At 38.1% G+C, this 21758-nt stretch overlaps 1 protein-coding gene across 2 annotated transcripts in view; it reads left to right on the forward strand.

The window, feature by feature from the left end:
• kiaa1549lb (KIAA1549-like b) overlaps positions 1–21530 on the forward strand; it is a 68584-nt gene extending 47054 nt beyond the window's left edge. Inside the window, exons 12-22 of one of the 2 annotated variants that reach the window (XM_044137040.1) lie at positions 921–956; positions 2438–2628; positions 6492–6622; positions 7524–7648; positions 9748–9983; positions 11634–11766; positions 13867–14238; positions 14316–14410; positions 14924–15072; positions 15187–15338; positions 18713–21530. In XM_044137040.1, coding sequence (XP_043992975.1) covers positions 921–956; positions 2438–2628; positions 6492–6622; positions 7524–7648; positions 9748–9983; positions 11634–11766; positions 13867–14238; positions 14316–14410; positions 14924–15072; positions 15187–15338; positions 18713–18976 — 1884 coding nt within the window. In that variant the 3' untranslated portion in view covers positions 18977–21530. Of the gene's footprint in view, positions 1–920; positions 957–2437; positions 2629–6491; positions 6623–7523; positions 7649–9747; positions 9984–11633; positions 11767–11852; positions 13756–13866; positions 14239–14315; positions 14411–14923; positions 15073–15186; positions 15339–18712 lie in introns of those variants that run through there. The other variant, XM_044137043.1, reaches the window with a different exon arrangement.
• The last annotated feature ends 228 nt before the right edge of the window (positions 21531–21758 follow it).

Below are 21758 nucleotides of genomic sequence, written 5' to 3' on the forward strand. Positions count from 1 at the left end.
AAAGCATCTACTGTTCATGGATCATATTATTGAATATATCACTAAATGATTTCTCCAAACCTCCTTGGGCAATAAATGTCTAAGAGTAGTGAGTTTTTTTTCCTGTGTGTCTGAGCCAAGTGATGGAGATCATTTCTAACGTCAGATGTTGCCTGACCAGTTTACCCTCCATCCATGACATGTGTAACATTCATTTGAAGAGACTTTTTATTATTGTGTTGCACAATCGCTCCTTGACCCACCAATATAATTTAGGTTATTCTGACAGCACAGTTATTGGCAGAAATGACCGTGCTGTCTGACATCCAACCACATCAGAGAAACAACGTTGGTTAGATTTTCCAATTGCAGATATTGTCACGTTCACTACTGTGGTGAACCATGATTACACTGGACTCACCACAGAATATTTATAAATCCCTCAGTTTGTTATGTTTCCAAGCTAATGCTCTTACACAACATTTCTCTTGACTTTCTTCACCTAAGTTGATGAATCATCACATAAATCTTGACTTCGTGAGCGTGAATTGTACCCTGTCCTGTCAGTTATTTTTTCATTGTTGGATACTGTGCAGTGTGTTAATGCACTGGTCTGCCATTCCAAATGTAACTTCATCACTCTCCTGCAAATTTTGGTTGGATTCTTAGGTCCCTTGTTCTTGCTTTTTTCATCTATTATTTTTTAAAATAGTTCCCGGTGTCAGACATGGCAGTTAATATGATTGATTTGAACCAAATAACCCAAACCCAATGAAGAGTCTATAATGCAGAGATTACTGCCTTGAATTCTTTTTTTATTTTTTGCACATTACCTAAATTCTTTTAAATCCTTCAGTCTTTTTTGGTAGAATCTCAGATAATCTGGAAGCCAAACTTAGATCTCACTTGCACCTTTTAAACAGCTTCCTTTGTGTTTTCAGATGGCGTATCGGAGGGATGTGAGCTATTATCACCAGGTATCTATTACTCTGTAATTCTTCTCATTAGTAATCTGTTTTTATTTCCAAGGCTCAGCTGAGCCTGCCGTGGGATTTGAATGGGATTCTGTTCAGAGAACACTGCTGATATAGTTCAGTGAATCCAGCTGTGCTGATGAAAACCAAGGATATAAAATACTTCAGAGTAACAAAGCTTTCAAAAAGCAATTTTCTGGGAAGCATGGCTAATATTATCCTTTCTTCTTCTTGGAGCTGTCTCTAGATAGCAGGACTTAAAAGGTTAGGCCTTATAGAGCAACGGTGTTATGCAGGATGTTTTAAGAAGAAAGATCATTTCTGCCTGGGTACATGCAAATACTTATAGACAACTAAGACTAAGTGCTTTCACATTGGGATGATACGCTTGTTTATCTTGTTTTGGTGTTGGCATATATCAGAGCAGACAAATTAAAATGCAGAGTGTAACTAACAGCAGACCCCATCGCTTTCTCTGTTGACTCATTCATAGGAAAGAGTGCAGTAAAATCTTATGCATTAAACCGAAGAGATACTCAAATTATAACTACAGAGCAGTCATCACACACAGAGGAAGATCCTACTATCTCATTTTACAAAACAGAGACCGCTAAAATCATTATCATTAAATATCATGTGTGGTCTGCCAGGACATTTAATACATTTCATTTTCAGAGTACACTGTGAATACTTGCTACTAAGGAATATGAAAGCAAAGGAAAGCTCTTGAAATGCTCAAAGATAGTGACTCCTAAAATTTTAAAAAGACCCTCACATCAAGCCCTCCGCAATACGAAATGTGCAAACCGAACCCTTTCATCGTACTCACTTGTTAGTGCTTCCTCTTTAAAGACTAGCAACAGCACTTTCAATAAAACTCTCTGAGTGTGGGTGTGAGTGTGTGCTAAAGAAGATGAACGTTCAACGGGAATTTGACACATTGATTTTGCAGTTTGGCCCGGCTGTGATGTGTGTCAGACAATTTATGACTCTGAGATGACAGCAGTCGTAAATTTTCCAGCACATATTTGTGTGAGTGGTCGTCTATTTATATGCATACTGATGCCAAATTTTAAACAAACTTGGTTTTACCGCTTTATCTTATCTTGTATTCTGCTGAACCTAATCACTGGATTTCCACAAAGACCGGTGTTTCTCATCTTGTTGACTATTGCTGTTTTGTATTTATTTAACCAGAGACAGGAAGTGCATGAAGAACACGAAGAAGAGTCACAGTTAAATCTGTGCTTATCTATTCAAAGGCATGACGTGCAGTAATCCCAGTTCCGCTTTTTAAATCCCTCTAACCTGTAAGGATGTACTTGGCAACTATTCTGAGATGCTTGTCTGTGCGAATCTTGGGATGGACTCATACATATCTTTGCATTTTTTATACTGAATTGCATTTTCTGGGCAGAAGGGGAGAAATTAGTTATAAAAACTCTCTTTTGTCACTCTTTATTCCTCCTTAACACGTCCATCAGCCAGTCCAGGGGTTTGACTATGCCAAGCAGCACCTGGGCCAGCAGGGAGGAGATGAGGAGATGCTGCCTGTCAGTCAGGATACTTTAGTGATGTCCCTACAAATTCGGGACACATCACTGTCACTAGAAAAGGCACTGCAACAAGATGGGACAGCCAACAAAAAAAGTCACACTGCTGACAAACACAAAAGGTAAGATACTCCCACTGTTCCTCTCTTCAAGCTATGATCTATGTTACCCTTTTATTTTCCAAAACTGTGTCAAAGCTATAATGTTGAATATTGTATTAATAGCTTTGGTTTAGACTTCTTGAAAAAAAGATGAAGCATTGTTGCTGGGCGGTCCAGTTGTTGGAGAACTCGCACAATTTGCAGAGGCTATATTTCTCTATGTGGTTATCTCGGGTTTGATTCCCTATCTCAGGCTCTTTGATGTCGTTTCCTGTCTTTCTCCTCCCTTTTTTCTCACTGTTCAAAAGAGGACACTAGAGCCTAAAAATATTTTAAAAAATGAAGATGACGCACTACTCTCTGTCTAGTTTGAAATATCATTTTAATTTGTGCATCATAGGATATTGAGAGCATGACCAAAGCAACTGGTGTTTTCAATACTGTGCAGTTAAAAAGCTTTTTTTAATTTATTTTTCTACAGTGTGAAACTTCTTGTGAAACAAATATGTATTTTGAAACCTAGCATACTGGCCAGAAAGCATAACAGTACAAGAATGTTATAAACACATATAAATAGCATTTGCTTTTTATTAAAATACTCTATATTCTTTTGTAAGTGGCATACTTGTAACTAAATGTGGGGAAAGACAGACAGAAGAGGAAGTTATTTTGTATTTGATATTTAGCCATTGTTGGGCGTTATACTAGTAATATTGTAGTGGTAAACTAATGTCAAAAGCTATTTGGCCGAATCCAAAATGAACGTTTGATGAAAAAAAAAAAAGATAAGATGCATATCTTTAAATATCCTAAACATTTTCTTTAGGTTTTGATATGGTACTAAATTTGGTATGTAAAAGATACTTTTCAGCCCCTCAGAAATGTTGACCTTGAAATACTTCAACACACCTACTTTTTGACCTAAATTAGTGACTCTGGTATTGTTGATGGAAGAGGCTAGTAATGAGAGACAGATATTAAGAATGAATGAATAAATAAGTTAATAAAAAACAGATAAATAGAGAAATAGGTTTTGCCACTCAGAAAGATTTGTTGGGGGTTTAGCAAATGTATACAGCTGCTTATTGCCCTCCAACAGGGGGCGCTCCTGTTTAAGATTAGTAATAAAAATGAGAAGTCAAAGTTCATCAAATATTGCTTGTTTGTTTATTTATTGTTTTGTATGCATTATGGTTGACATTAAAAGGTTGATTTCTTTTAAGTCAAATTGATCAATTTTATTTTTCTCAAGCAGCAGCTGTTGATACCAAGTTGCTCAGACGATACTTTAAAGTTTCTTAATTTCCTATTTCAGTTTCATATAAAATTACACCAAGTTTCAGCTGCAATATTTGACAAACACACTAGTAAAAAAATCCATGCATTCATACTTGGTGGATACAACATCCTGCACTTCATCTGTCTTCTAATCACAATTTTCATTCAGTGAAAGTGAACTACACACCTCCTTTAGACTAAACTCCTTACGCTTCTTTGTGTCTTTCTCTCTGCAGCATTGCCTGCTTTAGAGTTCTTTGTTGCTGTTATCAATTTTAACAGACTATTAGGGTTCAGACCATTATTCTTTGATCTCACAGCCAGTCTTGTAGTTTTATTTTCAGCTAAAGACTGATTAGCTCTAAATCGAGCAAACACTGCAGTGTTTGAAGTCATGGGAACAAGTATGAATACAACTGTACAGTTAATTTGCAAAGTAGTCGTGGCTCACTTTAAACATGAATACACATTGTTAGAAACATACTCAATATATACTCAACCATACAATACGATATGCGTATTGTACTATAGGTTGAAAAAGCAAATCTTAAACTCACTGTAATTTTCTGACATATTTCTTCAAAGAAATTACAGAATTTGTTGCCGTTCTCTTAGAGTAATAAAAGCCGTAATCTCTAAGGCTTTTAAAAATGTTGAAATTAGCACATTTTTCTCCTATTTTAATTCCAGGATTTGTTTGTTTCTCCAGCTATGCGACATAAATGAGTAATCAATATACAGTGGGTGAGAGGCTACTGGTCTTTGACACAGTAAAGGTCCACATGCCAACCTGAGGATATTTGCTGCATTCTCCATTCTCTCTCTCTGATTGATTTCTACCTGACAAATGTGGATGAAGATGATCAGTTCCACAAAATTTTTAAAAATGCACATTCATTCACAAAACAAAGATAAAAACAGCAGTGTATTTTGGAGATCTTTTTTTTTTGTTGTTGCTTATAAAGACATACCTAAGAGAAATTAATTTGACACAAGTGAAATGATATTTAGCTCCACCAATGTTTTTAAATATACAAGCAAATTTTTTGTGTAATAAACAAGTGATTCTTGAGAAGAGGGACAAAATAGGTCCTATGCATAAAGCACAAAATTTGAATAAAATATACACAAAATATATTATTTTCAAATATCTGACTAAACTAACCTGGCCCATGTGAGCACAACAATGTATGTATTCCTGGTGTTTGCTGAATATTTTTTATTTTAAACATTGTAGTAGGTGGATGGTGTCTTTAAAATCCCTTGTCCTGTCCTATACATTATAATAGTTTAAAACAATTAAAGGAATACTAAGATAACACATCCTGACAATTAAGTATAAGTATTCAAATAAATAATTATAAAAGTATCAATAAATTGGAAAAAAAAAAATCATTTCTATATATTTTCCAACTCCATTGAAATTTTTCCCAAGTTTTTGTCAACACCGCCAGAAATAAAAAGAATGTAAAAAAAAAAAATAATAAAAAAATCAGGCATTATTGGGGGCCATCAGAACTGCTGAGGACCCCATGACGTCTTCCTTTATCTTCCTTTACTAAGAGGGCTAGGCAGCTCTGGTTAGCTTATGTTATTCTTTAGTTTTTTATTCCGTTTTATTCCTAAGTTGTTCGTCACAACCATGATGTGTCAACACCTTAACTGACAATTTACAAAATTATGATGACATTTTGTGAAATAAATGCTTAATTTTGCTGTATTATAAAGATTTCATGGACTTGATGAGCTACAATATGGCCTCCAGAATGACATCATATAAATTGACGTAGTTTAGCATTTTGTCAACTCCGTCAGTTTTTAACTGACAGTGTGACTCTTTCAGTGATAGTGTTGACAAATCTCACTTAAATGTGCAGATAATTCATTTTAATGTATTCTACATAAATTACTTCACATATATCAAGTATTTCTTTTTAATCACTAGTTTGTCACCACCTTCAGTTCTGTGTCAACTCCGTCATGCACTGTCAGCTCTGTCAGATGGACTTTATGTTTTTGTTTTTTTTTGTTTTAAATAATATTTCCTTTGTTTCTTGAGAAGCATTTGTCTGTAATACTGAGTAAAAATATCACTTATAGAGTCATTAAAAAATTATTTTAGATTTTATTTGTCAGATGGTGTTGACAAAGTTCTAGGTCAGGTCCATTAAAAATGTAATTTTCAAAAAAAAAAAAAAAAAAAAGAGGTTGCAACTAGGAGCCTGCACCTTAGCATCTTTACATTTCCAAACCAGTATTTGTCATATTTCAATACATAAGTTTGAGGAATAATAAAAAAAATTGGGAAAATTTAAACCAATTATGTCTCACTTTTCAAGAATCACTGATAAAGAGATTTTTCTGTCTTATGCTATTTAGGTTAAATCAAGTAAAACAGCTTGACCGCGAAAGAAGTATTCTTTAAGCATGAAGAATAGTTTTGCAATTTATTTAATTTTGTTAAACACATTATAGTTAATGGATAAGAGCTTTAGCGGATAGGAGGGAAAAGGTGAGGTTGTAAAAAGGAAGGGATGACATAACCTGGCTGCCAGCCCAGCTTCCTGGGAACTTACAGCCTTTCCTGTTGCTATGGTTACTTGCAGCAAGTTGCCAAGTGAAGACGGTTCCGTCATCAGCGACGAATCAGAGAAGCTGAATTCTAAGAGGGGCCTGACGGTGCCGAAAGTCACAGCGCAGCAGAAATCGACAAAGGAGGAGGCCCGCAGGAGGGACGGTGAGAGTCGCACGTAGATGCAAATAAAAACGAGTCATTTTACCGCTGGCAAGGTCAAGGGCTTCCAAAAAAAGCAAAACAAAAATATATTTTCCCCTTTTTGGATAAAGACGTTTGCACTGTCTAAGGTTTTCCATCACACAACGGGTCAGTTAAAAGGAATGCACTGCACCTTTTGTAGTCAGAAAGGTAACCACCCCTGCTCCCCCAGCAGTAGGTGGAGATGGACCAAATGAATATGCATGAGGCAGTCACTTTGCTGAGACAGTATGGTGTGTTTGACTGCTGGGTACTCTGACGAACCAAGATTAGCACACATATACCCTCTAATACTCAACTCTTATGAGTCCAGAAATACCTTGTGAAATCTCATAACTCGTGCTCCATTAAATTTTGTTCTACTTTGAATAAAGTCTTGATTTGTCCAAATGTGGTGGACATGAGTAAAATTCCTCCTGTTCCGTCTCTCTGCTTGTGAATTTGATCAAATTTGTCAGATTCTCACAAATCTAGCTCTCACGGCTAGATTTGAATAATTCAACAGCTGAGTTCGGCGAAACTGGAACTGAGTCCAGTTTTTTTCTGATGCTGGATAACGGACAAAAGTGCAGAGTCAGTTTCTTTCATTTATCACACAGATGCGTTACCACAACACTGGAAGCCAAAGCTGTCCTTGTGATCTATTGTTGCTATCTACAACTTCATTTACTGAGACAGATGACTTTTGTGTGATACAATTCAGAAACTGTTGGTTCGCATTCTCCTTTTTTGGAGGGGATGGAAGTAAGGGAAGAGGGTGGCCAGACAGGCAGGATGACAACTCTTCCCCCGTTGATTGATACGGTAGTGAATATTGCTATTTGCTGTCTCTTTGTTTGTAAACTTCTGCTCTTGTCTTCAGATCCATACGACACATCTTCTGGCTCCCTGCAGCTAATTTCCATAAAGCCTGTAACCGCACAGGCAAATTGCTCCCACCCTGCATCTTCCGACCGCAGCCAGGACTCAGCCATCGTCAACGGAGAGGTGATTTACACCCACATCTGCACTTAGAGAGATGTTGGTTTTTATTGGGCAAGAACATCATTTGGAGATACAGTGCTATAAAACAGTGCCTCTTACAAACTTCTCTTTTTTTTGTCGCAGTTGAATGGTTTAAATTATCAAACAAATTTTTATATCATAAAAATATATTTTTATTGTCAAATCATTTTTACTTCAGTATGAATGGTCACATCTTGTTCACGCTTCTAGAACCAAGAAATGACTGGAGTATAAACTGCCTGACATGATGAAGTAGCCTAAACAGCAACAAATTATGTCCTGATGTAAATTAAAACACAGATGAGAAATAAATTGATTAAAGTCTCTTAGTCTGAATTGGGTAACAAAGCCATTTTTGTAGAATTTTGGACTCCAGTTACCCACAGTGAGAATGATTATCCATAAGTAAAGACAAGGTGGAAAAGTGGCAACACTTCCCATGAGATGATCTATCCTCCAACAACAACTAATCGAAGAAGTCATAAAAAACCCAGAATCATCTTAAGAACTGCTAACTCTCTTGCCTCCATTAAGGAAAACTTTTTAAAAGTGACAAAGAGCAAAATAGCAGTGATGTCCAAAAGGAACATTAAGGCTTGTTTCCAATTTGCCAAAAACTATTTTATGGACTGATGCAAGACACAGGAAATATTTTGAAAGTGTGACCATCTGTTAAAACTAAACCCTGCATCTTCGGAAATTAGCATCATGCTGACAGTCTTACACAGTGGTAGTATTATGATGGTCTGGAGCTACCTGGATATGTAAAGGACATATTTGAATCTTTCCTCCAGTTATTCGACTCCTTTCTTCACTTTGACAAACCTTTGTGGTAATTTCCATTGCTCAGCACTATTATGGATTTTACTCTGTGAAAATTGCTTATTTTGAACTGAACCTATACAGTTTAGAAATTATGTTATAGCTTCTTATTTAATTAGATTATCCCACAGAGAATTTCCAAGCCACTGGAGACCCTGAAGCACCATTACTTTAAAATATTTCTATCTCTGGTTATTTTAGGTACTCTGAATTAGCACTTTTATGCCACTTTCATACTTTAAATTTAATCTCTTTTGTTCATTGCTTAAGCCTTATGAAAAACCCTTCTCACTCTGCCATGAACTTGTGTGTTTGCTCTCGCCAAGTATTTCTCTCATGGCAGATCCATCCATCCATCCATTTTCTTTACACCCTTCTTCCCTAAATGGGGTTGGGAGGGTTGCTGGTTCCTCTCCAGCTGCGTCCCGGGCGAGAGGCGGGGTACACCCTGGACAGGTCGCCAGTCTGTCGCAGGGCAACACAAAGACATACAAGACAAACAACCATGCACACACACACTCACACCTAGGGAGAATTTAGAGAAACCAATTAACCTGACAGTCATGTTTTGGACTGTGGGAGGAAGCCGGAGAACCCGGAGAGAACCCACGCATGCACAGGGAGAACATGCAAACTCCATGCAGAAAGATCCCCGGCCGGGAATCGAACCCAGGACCTTCTTGCTGCAAGGCAACAGCTCTCCCAACTGCGCCACTGTGCAGCCCTCTCATGGCAGATGTAGAGTAGAATTTACCTTTCTACACACTGTTGGAAAACAAGATTTCTTTATCATAGAAAATATTTTAATAACTATTCACCAGAAGTGGCTGCAAAGATGTTCACTCTTTATGCCGATTGACATGCATTCCTTCTGCTCACAACGGACAAGACTCCTAATGTCCTCACTATCACTTTGATTTTCTTGTTTTGTCATTGTAGATGACAGACTGTATGATTTCCTTTCACTTAGGATACGTTTGACTTTATTTGTTGTGTTTGCTTTGTGGTAGCTGCCTAATACAATTGCTATATGTCGAAACAAATGCAGAGGCTTAATAGTCTGCCTGAAAAGGGTATTAAGTAGTATCACCATGCCATAACGTCCTATGCTTAACAAGAAAATAAAAACACTTCCTTCATGGCTGATCTTAAATTTATATCATATTCACCCCACAATCTGTACTACAGTAGAGGAAGCAAGATGAACACTCTTCTCATTTTTACGTTTTGATCATTTTGCTGGTATGCCCGCTCTTCAGGTTAGCTTGGCGTTGAAGCAGAAATCAGACATTGAGCACTACAGAAACAAGCTGAGGCTAAAAGCTAAGAAGAAAGGGTATTATGATTTCCCGTCCACCAACGGCAGCAGCAGCGGTGGAGGTCGAGCCCTGGTGCATAAACAACGGAGCGACTATGAGAGGGAAGTCGGTGAGCATGGCAGACCTCTGGAGCCAGATGATGAACGAGGGTCCACATACGTCAAGTCTCACAGAAGGTAAGAGCAGACTAGATAGAGTTGATATGTATTAATATATATTTTCATTTTTGCTAACTTTTTGCAAAATCTGCTAGTATGTTTTTTACATTGCTTGCATTCCGTTGCTGCCAGAAAGTTTTGGCTCTTTATATCAGACTGTCTCCTTCATCGACACACAGTTCTTCACCCAGGAAATAACAGGTTTTCAGAATATATTGGTATGTCTTTCACCCAAAAACTGATCTTGCAATTGCATGTCACCTTTGAATGCACATTTTCCCATTCTTCTTAGCAGAAATAAGTTCAACCAGATTTACTAGGATTTGTATTGGATTTCCAGTTTTATCTTTCTGAGAATACAAAATCCTTCAGGTCCAGACGGGGACATTTCCTGAGTCATTTTCCCAGAAATATGGTTGTGGTTGTTAGGGTTTACACTCAGGAACATATTTAGAATCATATTTGTATCCGTCTCCCTCTTTGTCTTGACAGTACCCTCAGCTTGTGTTGCACAAAATTATCTTTGCTGTTTCTTCACATTTCTAAAGGTATCATGGAAAGAATGCTAAAGGCTTGGATGCTTCTAGGCCGTCTGTTTTGAGTTGTCACACAGTTCAATTTGTGTCAATAATGATATAAATTTCACTCCACCATAGATCCATCTTCATCACTTTGGCATCTGTTTCATCATTCTACCACACAGTGACTGATTTGTAATTTGCTGCATCAGTGGATTCCTTCTGTTCCCTCCTCTGAAATATATAAAGGGAAACATGGATATAAAACATTGTAACTATTTAGTATTTTTTAATCTACCAGATATTACATCTTGCCCAACAAACCTTAATGGACTTTTTGGACTTGGAAAAGGGAATTACTACGTTTTCCATGCCATGCTGGGACCATGTTGTGGGCCCTGCAGTGCTTGTGCAACCAGAGCCAAATCTGGTTGTGGGAGCTGATGAACTCTGCCAACATGATTCTGTTCAAGGTTTTTATGGTCACAATCTCTTGTTGCTTTCAAATGATACAAAAGTACAAATACACTTGCCAGCACTAATTTATAAATAACTTAAAATATAGCCAAAAACATTAATTATTTTTTTTTTTGTTGGAGTTTTACAACACAACAATGTATGAAAATCATACATTGTTGCCACATTTCTTCTTTTTTTTTTTTCCTTTTTTTTTTTTTTTTTTACAAATAAAAAACAGTGTTGCTTACCACAGTATCAATGTGATACTGATACTTATTGTTTTGGTTTGATCGGCCTACCTGTACTGACATGTGTCATGGCATCTGTTAATATTTTCCCTACTACAGTGTGTAATGACACACACTGACTATATTAAGAGATCAAAAGAATATTAAAATCATAAAGTCTTGTAGTTGTTCACTAATGTGTGACCAACGTTTTTTTTTTTATCTTTGTCCTCTTCAAGTTTGACACCTATTTTGTCAGCACCACACCTTTCAAATAGGAGTCCAATTATTTTCCTTACCTTGCTCTTCATGCCTCCAGCAATAAGCCAACGAGGTTTATCTTCTACTTCTTCTGCTGAAGGCACATGAAAGACTGACCGAATAATCTGAACGCTTTGAGTAAAGAATTGCTTTGCTGCAGGTTTGATTTGTGTTGCACTCACTCGGTTTACTCTAATTGGCAGGCATTCGCAGGTCGGACAGATGGCCTATCGCAGCAGACAGAGCCTAAGCAGTCAAAGTCCCGGAGGAACTGAGATGGACCTGCTTGTAATGAGAGAGAGGCCCAGAAGAGGAATCCGCAACAGTGGCTACGATGTGAGTCCCATGTCAACTCCCACCAACCTTTTCGACCAAACCTAATCAGCCAATTAGCAGCTAAAAGGCTTCTCTTTTTTTTCCAGAGCTATAGCTTAAAGGAGCGCTCTACTGGTGATAAAAATGGCGCATTAAGGAATTGTGTTGTTTCAATGGGCAATGTGAGAGCTAACTACAGGGGAGAAAATGCACAGTTCCTCTCATTAGGACTAACTGTTCCAAACTTCCCAAAACCTACTGGACAACAACACTTGTCCAGAAGAGCTTGGGTGTACATTTACATTGTTAAAGATATTGGCATAGAAATGTGATACCATAGAGGTGTAGTTAACAGAGGGACTTTGGATTAATTATACTCCAACTCTGGCAAATACCAAGACCTTTAGGAAATGCAGACTTTTGTTGCAGAAATATAACATAAGTTCTCATTTTGTTTTTCTAAAAAAAAATGTGACCAAATTTCACAGACCAATTAACCTTGATTGTAAGGATTATGAGGACTCTGTGAAATCCCTCTCTCTTTACTGTGAGACTCTCTGTACAAACAGAGCTATACATTAGACCTGTTCTACTCAAGTGTGGTTTGAAGTGTTCTGCAAACTGTGAGCAGAGAAATGGGAAATTTATAATTAAATGTAAAGATTTATGAAGCATTGCTGAGTGACGTATAGCTGTTTTGCTATTTGTCTAATAGACTTTTATGGTCTTGAAGTCAGAATACTTTTAGCGTCAAAGAAATTCTAAACATTTTTTTTCAAAATTTCTATTTTATTAGAAAAGTACAGGCATAGTTAAATGGAGCATTTGTGCAAACTGGTGGTGCTTTGGCTCTTTTTGGCCTACACAAAAACAGCCTCAGAAATCTCACATTGGTCCAGTGACAAGCATTCACCTCACCATCACAAGGGGGTTGAATTGCAGAGAAAGTATGACACTGGGTAAAAAAAAATAAAAATAAATTATTATACTTCTGTGACCATGTGTTGATTTGCACTGTGTTTCCTGGCCTTGTTGAATACAAAGCGACTGGTCTGGCTGCAGATGTAAGTCGCTTCCCTTTTTCAAGAGGGCTGATTTATGAGGTGCTCTGTGCTGGCTCTACTGTGGCTGCCCTCTTTTTGCACAGGAAGTAGGGCAGTCTCAAATTATATAAATTTGTCACTGTGCTGGACTACCGAATAGATGGACGTAGTGACAAAAAAAGTATGCTAAAAGATAAAAATTATTAGGTCAATAAATACTGCTCTCAAAAGTGTACACGACCCATAAAAATTTGACCATGATCAATCATTTCCAAACATTTTTGTATTTACAATGTTGCATTTACTCTGTACACGTCAAATGAAAAACCATTTTGCTGAAAAAAAAAAAACCATCACAGGTCACCACAGTCTTTAAAAATACTTCATTTAAGCATCCTTTAAAAACAACAACCTCCTACCCCCTGCAAAAAAAAAACAACAAACAAATGTAAAGTATTCAGTCTTCTCTTTGTCACCAGTGATAATAAATCACCTGAATCAGAACTTAGGTTCAAATCCTAATAACAGCAAAGAAATTTCAAAGGAACATAAAATAAACTCATTGTACAGAGTATCATTCAGGAGAAGGCTTCAAAAACTCCTTGGTGGTGTAAATCCAACATGGCACAATGAAGTTTAGGGTAACATCAATTCTTAAGGATCTACAGGAAGTTCTTGTCAGCACTGGAAATATTTTGCACCGATCTCCTTTATCTTTTTTGTGCTCAGACTAAGAAGTAGGGTTACTGTAAATAAAACATCCAGTTCTGACAAAAAAAAAAAAAAAGTCTGATGAAACCAGGCTGAACCTTTTTCTAGAAAATGTTAAAAGGTTTTACACAAAACAAACACTGAAAATTGTGAGATGAATACTATGCCCACATTGTTGTGGTAGTACCATCTTTCACTGGATAATATTTGGTCACATTTAACTGTTTTCTTTTTGTCTTCAGTTCTCATAGTTTTGAAGAGTCACTTGAGTCTAATCTATTAAATATATAAAATATATCATGTCGTGTATATATATATATATATATATATATATATATATATATATATATATATATATATTTCACAGACTGAGCCGGAGCTAATCGAGGAGACAAATGTTGATCATCTTCTGGGGCCGCGAAGATACATGTATGGTCGTGGCCTTAAAGGCCACTCAGAGACATCCACTCTGAGCTCACAGCCGTCCATTGATGAAGTGCGACAGCAGATGCACCTGCTGCTGGAGGAGGCGTTTAGCCTGGCTTCTGGGGGCCAGTCCACATCTGGAAGGCATGGCCACCACCAGCAGGCCCCTCCTGACCAATACAGCCCTGCGCCTCCTCTCCCGTACGCAGACGTGGTCAGCAGCGTTCCTGGCACCATGAGCTCAGGGCGGGGTGGACTCCACTGGGTGCCATCTTACGGAGCAGATATTTATCAGTGCAGCCTGCCTAAACCTGTGAGTTGGAAAAGCTATTTCATGTTTTCAAGTGACCAAGTTCTTTAATCAAAAGAGTTCCTACTGTGTCGTTTAAGGCCTTTCGCTTCACCCAGCTTCCTGAGATGGCCATGGGTTCTCCGCCTCCTCTACCACCTCGCACTGGACCTCCTCACAGAACCTCCTTAAGACGGTAAAAAAAATGAAGACACCCATAAATGAAAAGAGAAGTTCATTTTCAAAATTTCTGAAAATGTCATGGATGACAAAGATACATAAACAGACGATTAAAAAGTGGAGCACAAGCTTCACCAAAATACACAAAAGCCAACGTGTGGCGCCTTGTAAAGGAAAACACAATCTTTCTTTAAACAGGCTCTTGGTAAGAATTGGAGTACATAAAAGTTTAGCAAAATGGATAACAGAAAAACAGACACTGGTGGAGACAAATGACCATCTTTTGTTTGCTAACCTTTTGGATGTTCCTTTTTTAAAAATCACATTAACATCCATATTGAGGGACTATAAGGAGATTTGTTGTGGTGAGGGTGATTTAAGGCCCTGTATAATTTTTTATAATGAACTTGTGTATAGAGAGATGTCAAGAATACTAATGACGTGTTATTTTTCTTTACATGGAGTGTGTGTGCCATCTAGTGGCGTCTTTCTGCAGTTTCTTGTTTATGCCTCTAATATCTTGACTTAGTTCCACCTCGGATCTGGGGCCTAAGGGAAGGAGCTCAGAAACATCTGTCACTGAAATGCGGAGTCAACGTGAGAAAAACCCATACGGGCCGTTCACACGAGCAGCACTTCCATCTATCACTGCAGAACAACCTGTCCCAAACTACTCAGGTAAGCAGAAGAGAAGGTGATTCAGAATTTAAAATACTCGCATTGAGTCTTTATATAATAGCAGCATTTTGACAATAAAAACAAAACAATCATTGATTGTTTTTATTTAAACAGGAAACCCTATTACTGCTGTCTACGCCATCCCTGCTGCAAAGCCAGGGTACTCAGAGTATTTTGTCCCCACATCCCCTACTTCCTATCACAGTCCCTCTTGGATGTCCTATCCACCAGAACCTGAGGACGTCCAGCCGCAGTGGACAGACTCTGTAAGAAACCTCATTTATCCTGTTTGTGGCCCAATAAGGCTCACTTAAACAAAACCTTCTAAAACAATAATATCAGATGTTGAGAATACATATTGAGTGTAGTGAGTATACGTGTTCGTACGTGTCCCTAGTGGGATCAGGAGGTGCTGGTGCCTATCTCCAGCTAACGTTCAAGGGGAGAGACGGGGTCACCCTGGACAGGTTTCCAGTCTGTTGCAGGGCAACATAGAAACAGACAAGCAACCATGCACACACACACTCATGCATAGGGTGAATTTAGAGAGACCAATTAACCTGACAGTCATGTTTTTGGACTGTGGGAGGAAGCCGGAGAACCCGGAGAGAACCCAAGCATGCACAGGGAGAACATGCAAACTCCGTGCAGAAAGACCCCGAGCCCGGAATCGAACCCAGGACCTTCTTGCTGCAAGGCAAGAACTGCACCTCTGTGCAGCTCTATACGTGTTCAGTCCCCAATATATTAACACCTTCTGTTTGTTGCAGTTGTAGCTGCAAATCTTTGTGTTTTGCACATCTAGAAACCAATGTTGGTGCCCTATCCTCCTGAGACCCGGCCCATTCATTTGTGTCCTTTATAGTGGACATTTTGTTCACCTGTATTTTCTTTTACTATTTTGAGTTACCCTATCAAGCCCTGCATTACTCTTTAGAGGACATCCTGGGCTTTCCAGTGATGTGTCATGTGATAGGTTTGCATGCTGGGAACTCACTTTTTCTTTTCAATCAAAATGGCTGGCATACCAACAACCACATTTTATGGAAAGAGGAAAGGTAAGCAAATTATTCTTTATCTATTGCTATTTTTACCATGATAATTATATATAGTCTTGTTTATTAACATGTCAATGATAATATTTTTATCTCAGAAAACAGTTTAATAATTTCTGTTTTGAAATAACAGTCCTTTTATGAATGTCAATTGTAGTGGACACCAGGACCATTTTAATGTATTTAATGAGTCAACATTCTTGTAGGAGAAAGAAGTGAAGCAGAGAGGATTTTATACCGAATAGTAGAGGGAGATTCAGATTTGGGGCTGTCAGATGAGGATGAGGATGAGGATGAGTATCAGCCTGGGACAGGAGAAGATGGTGAAGAAGAAGTAGGTGAAGAAGGAGAGGAAGAAGATGCAGGAGTATCTGATGAGGAGACAGTCTCAGAGCCAGAAAGGGAGCAGGAAAGTCGTCGTGCTTTGTGGGCCAGGACTACCTTGTATGTTTTATTTAGTTCTAGGCTAATGTATCCAATTCTATTATCATATTAGATTATTGCTGTATTAGTATTTAAGTACTTATTTGTGTTTTTTTTCCATCCATCATAATAGATTCACACCTGTGCTACCTGGGCTTCCTGTCTGTCAAGATGACCCTAAAATCCGAGAACACTGGAGTCCAATCCAATACTTTTCGCAGTACATCGACGACAAAATCTTTGAAGATTTGGCAGCTTTTACAAATCAAAGACAGCTGCGACAGGAGTGTCACTAAATACTACTGCTCAAGAAATCAAGATTTTCTTTGGCATATCAGTACACATGGCCTGCCTTGGCTATCCCAGAGTTAAAATGTTTTGGGCTAAAAAAACTAAAGTGCCAGTTATTAGCAGGAAAATGACAAGGGATAGATTCTACAAGCTGAGAAGCTCACTCAAGATTGTTGATGATCTGGATGTAACAGAAGAGACAAAGGAGTCAGACATTCTTTGGAGAGTCAGACCATTGCTTGACCGTGTGAGGCAAGGTTGTCTCAGACTTCCAAGGTATAATAAGGTCTGCATTGATGAGCAAATCGTCCCTTTCACAGGCCGCTGTCCAGTCAGGCAATATGTCCCAGGCAAGCCAAACCCTACTGGCCTAAAAGTCTTTGTCCTTGCCTCTCCAAATGGTCTAGTACTGGATTTTGAGGTGTATCAAGGGAAGAATACGTTCAGGGGCCAAAGGTTGGGAGTTGGAGCTGCAGCAGTCTTGCGATTGGTTGAATCTCTTCCCACAGGAACCTGTGTATTCTTTGATCGATACTTCACAACAATCGATCTCATGGATGCTTTGCTTGCAAAGGGTCTTCCAGCAACTGGAACAATAATGAGGAACCGAGTACCAAAGCCATGCCAGCTACCAGGAGATAAGCAGTTGCGAAAAGAAGGGAGAGGAGCATCAGTGACGATGGTCGGAGGAGGCCTGAGCTGGCAATCACTAAATGGTTTGACAATAAACCAGTGTTGATGGCTTCCACTGTGTATGGGAAAGATCCAGAAGATATCTGTAGCAGATGGTCCAACAAAGAAAAGGCTCATGTCCAGGTGCGACGACCAGCAGTGATCAGAGAATACAATGACAACATGGGTGGCGTAGACTTGTGACCGAATGCTGAGCTTTTATCGCATGTCAACCAGGACCAAGAAATGGACATCACGTGTGATCGCTCATTTCTTTGATGTTGCCATTACAAGCGCTTGGATCCAATACAAGTCTGACAGTAAAGCGATTAATCGATCATCTAAGAACACCCAACAGTATCTGGACTTCAAATTGCACCTGGCTGAAGAGCTGTTGGATAGTCCTTCATTTGATGACAGCAGTGAAGACAGTGAAGAAGAGTATCAGCCACCAACCAAAACAAGGATCCCTCAACCAGAGCCCTCTGTACGCAGACTAGGGGCCAGGCACATGCCAGAGATGGTGGATATCAAGCATGCAGAAAGATGCAGGAATAAGGGCTGCAATGGCAAGACATACATGAGGTGTACCAAATGCAAGATGTTTCTCTGCATCACCAAAAGGAAAACGTGCTTCCAGGATTATCACCGCTAAAATATCCAAAAGAAGAACTGTAGAACTGCTTATGTTCAATGTTCAACTAAATACACAGGCAACTATTGTCCTTGCAAGCAATAAGCAACAGAAAACAACGAAGAGTGATAAAGAATTTAGTTTTTGATCAAATTAAATTTATTCTTTTGTTAATATTACTCTAAAGCGATAATCTGCTCATTTTCTAAATTCAGTTGTATTTTTACACAAAAATCATCCTGTTGTCCACTACAGTGGACATGCTGTGAAATTAAAAATAAAAATATTTTTAAAAAAATTTTAATTGTAAGGTGTTTTTTTAGACCCAAATAGATAGGAAATCACACAAAAAAAGAAATTGGAACACACTTTTTTTCTTCGGTTCCCAGGAGGCTATGATCGCCTATGAGCATCACTTTTTACGACTTGTTATAAATACTTATTTATCTTTATTCTTTAAAAGTGATTTCAATTCATAATCATGCACTGACTTGTACACTTATATGCTCCTGCTTTACTATAAAGATTGTGTTTTTCTTTTCCTTCTTGTGCACTCTGTTTTCAGGTACCCTTACCTGGGTATGCTGAAGCTTTTCCTAATCCTCGTTACCCACAGGGGAGTCCCACCAGGCTACCCCTGCAGTATAGCCAGACACTGGAGCAGCCGCCCACTGCCCCTCGCACAGTATCTGAGCAAAGTCTTCCCCAGGTGCTGAAGGACATGGACAGCATGCCTCTGAGCAGCCTCTCCACCTCTGCACTTGTGCAGGCTATAAGACAGGAGGTGGCCAAGCTAGCAAAGAAGCAGAATGACATTTTTGAGTTTTAACATACAGACGTGTTTGGGTCTTGGAAAGAGGCACACAAAGGTGATGCTTCTTCAGCTCCGTTTTTAATATTTGTACTCGCCAACAGACTGATCTGTAATTGCTGATTATCCACCTCTTTTTGCACACAACTGGTGTATGTCAGCTCGTCAATTAAGGAAACTTCAAAAGATTTGTTTAATTTTAGAAAATAATAATTCCATTCTCTGTCAATGATGTCCCAGGTAATTATGCACATATCTATGTAGATATATCATTAGGATAAAACTAAAGGTCAAAGAGATATTTTTTTCTGGACCAGATTAGGATCTTAGTGGGACTTACAAGAGAAAATCCATTAATGTAATCGTCTGTACTGAGAGGACCAAATTCTTCCTGTCAGATGGGTAAGTATAACTCACAGTGTATATGAGCATGTACAGTTTAAGGACATTGTGTATCTAACCAAGCCTGTTATTAAGCATCAGCTTAAACAAGATGGGCACGATCAGGATACGCTCTTTTAAACATTAATCTCAAAACGAAAGACACTTTCATTTTTTATTTTACTTCCTGTAGTTTCTTTACATGCCGGAGAAAAATAGCATATCAACAACACAAACTGCAACCTTCCTTGATAATCTGATGGTTCTGTTTAAAAGGGTTAGTAACTGGAAATTAACAAAAGGACAAAATACTAACTTCTTCTTCTTTAAATCTTATTTTAAAATCAATCTAACAGGATTTATTTGGGTTTACATATGATGATGTAAGGTGCAGATGAGACATTTGATTACTAAATTGGGTTTATTTGTGAATTAAGGTCTTTTCAAAGGATGCAGGCTTGGGGAATACTCTGAATACGGATTGCAATACAATACTTTATTAGAGTTAAATGTTTGAATACTTCAGGAAAGTCTCCAGTGAGCTTCTGTCCACAACAAGGTCAACAATCTGGCAGGTTGATGAGTTTTGGACAATTCTTTTTCACGCTGTTTGTAGTCCATACTTTTACTCACCAGTCATAACTCTGTGACTACATGGCTAATTTTAAGTAAAACATTCTTTTGCCAGTCAAACAGCTCTAATTAGCAATGGTATAAACTATGAATATGTCAGACTGTGTTGAGATGTCTGATACTGCAGACACCTGCAGCAAAACCTTCAGGCCCAGTGGATTGTAAAATCGGGTTTTTACATTGTGTCTAAAATAATGCATTGCAACACAGTGAGCCTTGTCATTGCCTTTACTTGTTGGTGGTCATATATTGGAATTGATAAATGTATTCTTTATAGATACCTTATATAGGAAGATGTCTTCAAAACGGTGATGGACACATAAAATAAGTTCTTCACGTGTGAACTGGTGACCTAATAAATTATTTTGTGTGAGATACACCAGCAGATCTTTAAGTTAGAAAATCATTGTAAAATTGATTTATTTCAGTAATTCGTTTCGAAATGCAAAACTCATAATTTCTAAATTCATCACAAAACAAAGTGATGCATTTAATAGAAATGGTGGGCAGCGTGCAATATTCCTCGGCTGTAATGTCTCTGCAGTTCATGTTCTGGTAAAAATCAAGTCCTCTCACTGGAAATAAGATTTCGTTTTCAGAGGTAATAGCACTTCGAACAGGGACACACATGAGGAAGGTTCAGCAAGGAAACAGAGGCGTATTTTAGGAGTCCTTTGAAGGAGCTAGCTAATCTCGTTTTACGACTTGAAGATCAGACCAGTATAACATTACAATACAGGGGATCCAAATCAGCTGCATAAACTATCCAGTCAAGTAAGGCACACATAGGAAAATCAATTCAAACACGGTTTGTTTGTTTGTTTGTTTGTGTGTGTGAAAATATTCCAGCTCTGAATAAAAAAAATAAATAAAAAAAACTCTTACATTTTCTGCAGAGAGGTGCATGTAGTATTGACCTGTAGCAGGGGTTGTGTGACTTGCATTAACACTGAGATTGCCAACTTGTACTGTATGATTTCTAATAACCTTAAAAATGTGGATTATTATATAATCAGTGCTGGGAAGTTGTCAGCTTTGACACCAGAGAGGTATGTATGAGTGAAGTTGCCTTTGACTATTTCTCTTTTATGGAACAGCAGGCTGCTTTTTTTTTATCAGTCCTGGGTGAAGTTAGCCTTTTAACTGTTGAACAAATCCTTTGTCAACTCAAATAACTGTTTATTTATCATATGACTCCATGTGTAAGTAGATACATGAAGCCTCTTGTTCTCAAACTCATCAAGAACTCGGCCCTTACTTGTTTGGCGAGGCACCTTTGTCTTAAAAACAGTACTGAAAACCATTTTTATGTGAACAGCTTTCTACATTCTCATGCTGGATTACTACAATGTTAAATAAAAGTATCTGAGGGTGTTTATTGAATGAAACCTGAGAACTTATTCAATAAAGTTAAAAGTGAGCAAAGTTCTATTGGAAAATCGATGTCTTTTTGTCCTCATGTAGCATTCCCTCATTTTTTTTTATTTGTTGCTTGGTTTTATTTTCACTGGTGTTATTTAGAGATGAATCCAACGCTGAAAAAAAGATGGGAATTGAGGAAAATGTTAACCTAAATATTTAAAATTAAATAAATGATTTTATCAAATAAACAACAGTTGATTCATGCCTTCTTCTAGTTTCCACATGTCACGTTTTCCAAAATGCAGAGTCAAAGCCGTTGATGCACTGAGGCGCATAAAGCCTTCTGGACAGTGTTATTTGTTTATACTTCAAGTCATTAAATATACAGAAGCAAGACTGACATATCACAACCAGCCGCCACGTT

The sequence above is a fragment of the Gambusia affinis genome, linkage group LG02 (genome assembly GCF_019740435.1).
Source record: "Gambusia affinis linkage group LG02, SWU_Gaff_1.0, whole genome shotgun sequence".
Lineage (NCBI taxonomy): Eukaryota > Metazoa > Chordata > Actinopteri > Cyprinodontiformes > Poeciliidae > Gambusia > Gambusia affinis.